The following is a 7,500-nucleotide window of genomic DNA, read 5'->3' as shown; positions in this document are numbered from 1 at the left end:
ACCTGTATCAAAAATGCTAATTTTTATTCTTTATTTCAGATGTGCAAAAGAACCTGTGGCAAAGAGAGCTAAAGTAAATAAGCATCCCACTTGGTCATGGAAAACAGAGGATGATATTGACATGGCTCCACAGGCTCTGAGATTCCTGCCCACAAGGGAACCTGGACCACAACTAAGACCATGTGATGCACACACTCCCATGAGTCTATTCAAAAAGTTTTTTTCTGACACTGCTGTGTCAACTCTGTGTCAAAACACCAATGCTCAGGCTGCCAGGGCATGTGCAAAGGGACATAAATATAAATGGAAAGATGTAAGCATCAGTGAGCTGTACTGCTACTTTGGGCTACTCTTCTACATGGCCATGGTGAAGTTGAGTTCCATCACAGACTACTGGCGTCAGAACAATCTTTTCTCTGTTCCTTTTCCTGCCACAATCATGTCAAGGGACAGATACCGCACAATTTCATGGAATCTGCACATGAGTAACCCAGATGCAGACCAGGAAAATGACAAAAAGAGGGGCACAGCTGAACATGACCGTCTTTTCAGAGTCAGACCTCTCATGGACACAATCCGGCTTGCATGTAAGGCCATCTACCAACCAAGAAAAAATTTGGCAGTGGATGAAAGAATGGTGGCATGCAAAGCAAACACAGGAATGACTCAGTACATGAAAGCCAAGCCAACCAAATGGGGCTTCAAGTTGTTTGTTCTTGCGGATTCATCAAATGGATATACTGCAGATTTTGCAGTTTACACAGGAAAGAACCACTTTCCCACAGGCCATGGACTTTCATATGACGCTGTGACACCTCTGTTGGACTGTACAGTTTTGGGCTCTGGGTACCATGTATACATGGATAATTTTTATACTAGTCCCAAGCTCCTAAGAGACTTGTTTGCTTTGAAGTTTGGTGCATGTGGGACTTACAGAGACAACAGGAAAGATTGCCCTCGGAATGCAGCTAACTCACTAACCAAAAAATCAGTGAGGGGCTCCATCAGGTGGATTCGAGACAAAGATCTTGTGTTTGTGAAATGGATGGACACACGAGAGGTGTCTGTCTGCTCCACCATCCATGCTGCTTACACAGGAGACAATGTGCAGAGGAGGGCAAAAACACAAAATGGATGGAGGAAAAAGAGTTTTCCATGTCCTGCACCTGTGACTGCCTACAACCAGCACATGGGGGGCGTTGACCTGTCTGATCAGCTGTTACAATACTACAGTACACAGCACAAAACAATGAAGTGGTACAGAAAGCTATTTCTACACTTCTTGGACATTGCTGCCACCAATGCTTTTATTGTACACAAAGAGCTTTATGGCACCATGACCCACAAGGAGTTTATGGAAGAACTAATTGCAGAGCTCTGTGGTGTGTCACAGAAAATGCCACCAAAGCGGATTAGTGCTGACCATGTGCCTATTCCAGGATCTGAGCAGCCCTCGGGTTCTGCTGCTGGTCGCCGGACTTGTGTGCTTTGCAAAGTAAAGCATGGTAAGAGACAGGACACTCCTTGGAAATGCCAGGCATGTGATGTGCACTTGTGTGTCCAGGTAAAAAGGAACTGTTTCCTGGAGTGGCACAAAGACATATAAATGTGCAATTCTGGTCACTTTTTTTTATCTTGCACTCTTCCTGTTTACCTGTTTTTTTTTTTTTTTTTTTTTTTGCACTTTTCCTTTTTTTTTTGCAGTTTCACCTTGATTGTGTCTTCTGTGTTTTTGCTAACTTCTAATGTTATTTTGTGTGATAGTTAACCCTTTCGAGTCGATTAACGCATATATGCGTTTTGAGTCATTTTCACCTGATAACCCCGAAAAGAACTTAAATTACACTCTCAGTTTTAATCGTACAGATAAGAGCAATACATCAATCGAATCTGTAAAGGGTCTAGTTTTTTTTGGATACAGACATAATAACAAAAAACCTTTGTGCACTCATAAAATAAATATAACAAACAAGGTGCGCTGTCTACAGTCTTTGTCTCCGCTGATCGTCATGTACAAACATTTCATTAAAATGAACTGTAACTCCGTGAATACTCAACGAAGAGACATGAGAGAGATATCTATAGAAAGCCTGGAATGTCTACTAACTAAACAAGTGCTGCCGAAAACAAATATTCTGAGATAAAGTAATCCATATGAAAACAACGCAATGTCTGTTTTTCATATCTCCGCTCATTATATCTAATGTGACCACGCCCCCGCGCTTAACGCGCTATTCAGATTCAAACTGAAGCGCGCGGCTTGAATACGCCCACACAGAAGAAAAAGCAGCGAGACTGTTCTTCGAGTTTTTATTTTATTTTACTGTTTGCTTCGCGATGAGAGGACTAAGACATAATTCACCCCAAAAAGATGTGATGTGGTTGAGGATTTGAGAAATGGATTTCCTCAGAAAAAAGAATGAAGCACTTTATTCAGCAGAGATCATAAACATGAGTAAGTCTCTTTTTATTTATTTGTACTAGTTTTCACATAACGTGTAAACATTTTAATAGTTAGACTTTTTCCAAATACTTTTTCCAAACTATAATTCCTGACTAAATGTATAATCAAGTGAAACATTATGAAGTTTCAATAACAATATACAATACTATACCATTCAAAAGCTTGATGTAAATAATATAAATGTGACAAATAGAGATAACTCTAACAAATGTAAAAACAATGCAGTTCTTTCGATTTATTCCCCCTAAAAAAAACTGAAAAATATTATCAGCTCTTTTCAACATTAATAATAATAATAATAATAATAATAATGATGATAATAAATGGGGTTTATTTGGTAGAAAATAAGATTGTTAAAAGGATTTCTGAAGGATTGTGTGACTAGAGAAAGGATGCCAAAAAATTTGAAAGTCAGCTTTGATTGTTCCTAATAAACTGTTTAACTGCTCCCCCAAGTGGATATTAAATTATGTTGTGGGATAATTAAATATATTCTTAATAAACTACAAACATAAAATTATATACTTTTATTTTGTTCTCACATTCTTTCTTGTAAGTCCTCCCTCACAGTGGCACAGTTGAATGAGAGGCTCATTATGCAGCTCATTATGCAGGCCTTTGTCCTCTCAGGTGTAAATCACAATGATATTCATGATAGTTGACGCCTACTCGCATATGACTTTTACCAACAAAAAGTGTTTTAGAAAATTTAAATCAATATATTGTTTTCTGTGAGTGAGTGAACAAGATGATTTTCACATCATTCAGAAAGAAAAATTCTAGGCTACAAGCTCCAGTTCTCAACTTTTCCGGCAACCAATTTTATGTATGTGTTTTATTGCCTTATTCAAGTGATTTAACATTTTTAGTTTTTGATCCTTTATTTCCTCCCATCTCTCTGCTATTGTACCCTCTAATCCACCGTCTCTTGTATACTCATCTATCTTCTCTTCTTCCCTATTTAATAGATCCTTCATCTGTATCTCATATTCTTCCTCTTCGATATACCCTGCATTCAGTATCCACATCCCTCCTCCTACCTCCTCACTCCCTACCTTGATTCTGAACCTTACACTATCGTGATCACTTAAACTATTTACCTGATGTTTTATCCCGTCTATGTATCTAATTATTTCCTCTTCAACTAACACTAAATCTATTCTACTCTGTTTTAATATACCTTCTCTTAACTGCCTTCTAGTAAATTCTCTTTTTTCTGGATTTTCATACCTCCACACATCTATTAACCCCTTTTCTCTCATTATCTCCATCAACATTCCCCTAGACTTTTCCCATCTAAATTTTACCCCCTTTCCCACATCCAATCTGCTACATTTTATATTAAAATCTCCCACTATAATACATTTCCCCACAATCAATCCTTTTAACTCTTTCAAAATTTCCCTCCTGCAGGTCTGCTGCAAAGAGAGGGCTATTTAAAGATCAGCCAATCTTACTCAGCACCTGGTATTCCTAGGCAGTCTCTCATAAAAGTACTAACCAGACCTAAACCTGCTAAGATTCAGAGATCGGGCATTGACTCTTTTTTTTTTTTTTTTAATGAAAGATTATTATATAATTCGTGAAATTTTCCAAAAAGATTAAAGCACCTGGTATTCCCAGGCAGTCTCCCATCCATGTACTAACCAGGCCCAAACCTGCTAATATTCAGAGATCGGCATTGACTCTATTTTTTGGCAAAATTATTATATACTAAGTGAAAAATTTCCAAAAAGCTTACAGCACCTGGTATTCCCAGGCGGTCTCCCATCCAAGTATTAACCAGGCCCAAACCTGCTTAGCTTCCGAGATCAGATGAGATCGGGCATAGCCAGGTTGGTATGGCCGTAAGCGAAGTCTGCTGCAAAGAGAGGGCTATTTAAAGATCAGCCAATCTTATCGCCAGTACATTATATAAGTAGGAAAGAAAACCCAAAAGCTTAAAGCACCTGGTATTCCCAGGCAGTCTCCCATCCATGTACTAACCAGGCCCAAACCTGCTAATATTCAGAGATCGGGCATTGACTCTATTTTTTGGCAAAATTATTATATACTAAGTGAAAAATGTCCAAAAAGCTTACAGCACCTGGTATTCCCAGGCGGTCTCCCATTCAAGTACTAACCAGGCCCAAACCTGCTTAGCTTCCGAGATCAGACGAGATCGGGCATAGCCAGATTGGTATGGCCGTAAGCGAAGTCTGCTGCAAAGAGAGGGCTATTTAAAGAACAGCCAATCTTATCGCCAGTACATTATATAAGTAGGAAAGAAAACCCAAAAGCTTAAAGCACCTGGTATTCCTAGGCAGTCTCTCATAAAAGTACTAACCAGACCTAAACCTGCTAAGATTCAGAGATCGGGCATTGACTCTTTTTTTTTTTTTTAATGAAAGATTATTATATAATTCGTGAAATTTTCCAAAAAGAATAAAGCACCTGGTATTCCCAGGCAGTCTCCCATCCATGTACTAAGCAGGCCCAAACCTGCTAATGTTCAGAGATCAGGCATTGACTCTATTTTTTGGCAAAATTATTACAGACTAAGTGAAAAATGTCCAAAAAGCTTACAGCACCTGGTATTCCCTGGCGGTTTCCCATCCAAGTACTAACCAGGCCCAAAACTGCTTAGCTTCTGAGATCAGACGAGATCGGGCATAGCCAGGTTGGTATGGCCGTAAGCGAAGTCTGCTGCAAAGAGAGGGCTATTTAAAGATCAGCCAATCTTATCGCCAGTACATTATATAAGTAGGAAAGAAAACCCAAAAGCTTAAAGCACCTGGTATTCCCAGGCAGTCTCCCATCCATGTACTAACCAGGCCCAAACCTGCTAATATTCAGAGATCGGGCATTGACTCTATTTTTTTGCAAAATTATTATAAACTAAGTGAAAAATGTCCAAAAAGCTTACAACACCTGGAATTCCCAGGCGGTCTCCCATCCAAGTACTAACCAGGTCCAAACCTGCTTAGCTTACGAGATCAGACGAGATCGGGCATAGCCAGGTTGGTATGGCCGTAAGCGAAGTCTGCTGCAAAGAGAGGGCTATTTAAAGAGCAGCCAATCTTATCGCCAGTACATTATATAAGTAGGAAAGAAAGCCCAAAAGCTTAAAGCACCTGGTATTCCTAGGCAGTCTCCCATCCATGTACTAACCAGGCCCAAACCTGCAAATATTCAGAGATCGGGCATTGACTCTATTTTTTGGCAAAATTATTATATACTAAGTGAAAAATGTCCAAAAAGCTTACAGCACCTGGTATTCCCAGGCAGTCTCCCATCCATGTACTAACCAGGCCCAAACCTGCTAAAATTCAGAGATCGGCATTGACTCTATTTTTTGGCAAAATTATTATATACTAAGTGAAAAATTTCCAAAAAGCTTACAGCACCTGGTATTCCCAGGCGGTCTCCCATCCAAGTATTAACCAGGCCCAAACCTGCTTAGCTTCCGAGATCAGATGAGATCGGGCATAGCCAGGTTGGTATGGCCGTAAGCGAAGTCTGCTGCAAAGAGAGGGCTATTTAAAGATCAGCCAATCTTATCGCCAGTACATTATATAAGTAGGAAAGAAAACCCAAAAGCTTAAAGCACCTGGTATTCCCAGGCAGTCTCCCATCCATGTACTAACCAGGCCCAAACCTGCTAATATTCAGAGATCGGGCATTGACTCTATTTTTTGGCAAAATTATTATATACTAAATGAAAAATGTCCAAAAAGCTTACAGCACCTGGTATTCCCAGGCGGTCTCCCATTCAAGTACTAACCAGGCCCAAACCTGCTTAGCTTCCGAGATCAGACGAGATCGGGCATAGCCAGGTTGGTATGGCCGTAAGCGAAGTCTGCTGCAAAGAGAGGGCTATTTAAAGAACAGCCAATCTTATCGCCAGTACATTATATAAGTAGGAAAGAAAACCCAAAAGCTTAAAGCACCTGGTATTCCTAGGCAGTCTCTCATAAAAGTACTAACCAGACCTAAACCTGCTAAGATTCAGAGATCGGGCATTGACTCTTTTTTTTTTTTAATGAAAGATTATTATATAATTCGTGAAATTTTCCAAAAAGAATAAAGCACCTGGTATTCCCAGGCAGTCTCCCATCCATGTACTAAGCAGGCCCAAACCTGCTAATGTTCAGAGATCAGGCATTGACTCTATTTTTTGGCAAAATTATTACAGACTAAGTGAAAAATGTCCAAAAAGCTTACAGCACCTGGTATTCCCTGGCGGTTTCCCATCCAAGTACTAACCAGGCCCAAAACTGCTTAGCTTCTGAGATCAGACGAGATCGGGCATAGCCAGGTTGGTATGGCCGTAAGCGAAGTCTGCTGCAAAGAGAGGGCTATTTAAAGACCAGCCAATCTTATCGCCAGTACATTATATAAGTAGGAAAGAAAACCCAAAAGCTTAAAGCACCTGGTATTCCTAGGCAGTCTCTCATCAAAGTACTAACCAGACCTAAACCTGCTAAGATTCAGAGATCGGGCATTGACTCTTTTTTTTTTTTTTTTTTTTTTTTTAATGAAAGATTATTATATAATTCGTGAAATTTTCCAAAAAGATTAAAGCACCTGGTATTCCCAGGCAGTCTCCCATCCATGTACTAACCAGGCCCAAACCTGCAAATATTCAGAGATCGGGCATTGACTCTATTTTTTGGCAAAATTATTATATACTAAGTGAAAAATGTCCAAAAAGCTTACAGCACCTGGTATTCCCAGGCAGTCTCCCATCCATGTACTAACCAGGCCAAAACCTGCTAATATTCAGAGATCGGCATTGACTCTATTTTTTGGCAAAATTATTATATACTAAGTGAAAAATTTCCAAAAAGCTTACAGCACCTGGTATTCCCAGGCGGTCTCCCATCCAAGTATTAACCAGGCCCAAACCTGCTTAGCTTCCGAGATCAGATGAGATCGGGCATAGCCAGGTTGGTATGGCCGTAAGCGAAGTCTGCTGCAAAGAGAGGGCTATTTAAAGATCAGCCAATCTTATCGCCAGTACATTATATAAGTAGGAAAGAAAACCCAAAAGCTTA

At 39.8% G+C, this 7,500-nt stretch overlaps 1 protein-coding gene and 8 non-coding genes across 9 annotated transcripts in view; 1 reads left to right on the top strand and 8 right to left on the bottom strand.

Annotated features, from left to right (window-relative positions):
- Window positions 1–1,606, top strand: part of LOC127986889 (piggyBac transposable element-derived protein 4-like) — a 2,544-nt gene extending 938 nt beyond the window's left edge. Inside the window, exon 2 of the mRNA XM_052589146.1 lies at window positions 40–1,606. Within this exon, the coding sequence (XP_052445106.1) occupies window positions 40–1,606 (1,567 nt within the window). The remainder of the gene's footprint in view (window positions 1–39) is intronic.
- A 2,592-nt stretch (window positions 1,607–4,198) lies between these two features.
- LOC127995480 (5S ribosomal RNA) lies at window positions 4,199–4,317 on the bottom strand. The gene has a single exon (XR_008168427.1). It is a non-coding gene; the product is annotated as a 5S ribosomal RNA (ribosomal RNA).
- Window positions 4,318–4,538: 221 nt separating this feature from the next.
- LOC127997530 (5S ribosomal RNA) lies at window positions 4,539–4,657 on the bottom strand. The gene has a single exon (XR_008170393.1). It is a non-coding gene; the product is annotated as a 5S ribosomal RNA (ribosomal RNA).
- Window positions 4,658–5,022: 365 nt separating this feature from the next.
- LOC128005419 (5S ribosomal RNA) lies at window positions 5,023–5,141 on the bottom strand. Its single transcript, XR_008178072.1, has one exon. It is a non-coding gene; the product is annotated as a 5S ribosomal RNA (ribosomal RNA).
- Window positions 5,142–5,362: 221 nt separating this feature from the next.
- On the bottom strand, window positions 5,363–5,481 carry LOC128004296 (5S ribosomal RNA). The gene has a single exon (XR_008176989.1). It is a non-coding gene; the product is annotated as a 5S ribosomal RNA (ribosomal RNA).
- A 357-nt stretch (window positions 5,482–5,838) lies between these two features.
- On the bottom strand, window positions 5,839–5,957 carry LOC127995479 (5S ribosomal RNA). The gene has a single exon (XR_008168426.1). It is a non-coding gene; the product is annotated as a 5S ribosomal RNA (ribosomal RNA).
- A 221-nt stretch (window positions 5,958–6,178) lies between these two features.
- On the bottom strand, window positions 6,179–6,297 carry LOC127994666 (5S ribosomal RNA). The gene has a single exon (XR_008167642.1). It is a non-coding gene; the product is annotated as a 5S ribosomal RNA (ribosomal RNA).
- Window positions 6,298–6,660: 363 nt separating this feature from the next.
- On the bottom strand, window positions 6,661–6,779 carry LOC128005417 (5S ribosomal RNA). Its single transcript, XR_008178070.1, has one exon. It is a non-coding gene; the product is annotated as a 5S ribosomal RNA (ribosomal RNA).
- A 512-nt stretch (window positions 6,780–7,291) lies between these two features.
- LOC127995478 (5S ribosomal RNA) lies at window positions 7,292–7,410 on the bottom strand. Its single transcript, XR_008168425.1, has one exon. It is a non-coding gene; the product is annotated as a 5S ribosomal RNA (ribosomal RNA).
- Window positions 7,411–7,500: the final 90 nt, after the last annotated feature.

This window comes from Carassius gibelio, chromosome B22, assembly GCF_023724105.1.
Source record: "Carassius gibelio isolate Cgi1373 ecotype wild population from Czech Republic chromosome B22, carGib1.2-hapl.c, whole genome shotgun sequence".
Lineage (NCBI taxonomy): Eukaryota > Metazoa > Chordata > Actinopteri > Cypriniformes > Cyprinidae > Carassius > Carassius gibelio.
The sequence above is the reverse complement of the archived record's forward strand: the minus strand, read 5'-3'. Positions and strand labels throughout refer to the sequence as shown.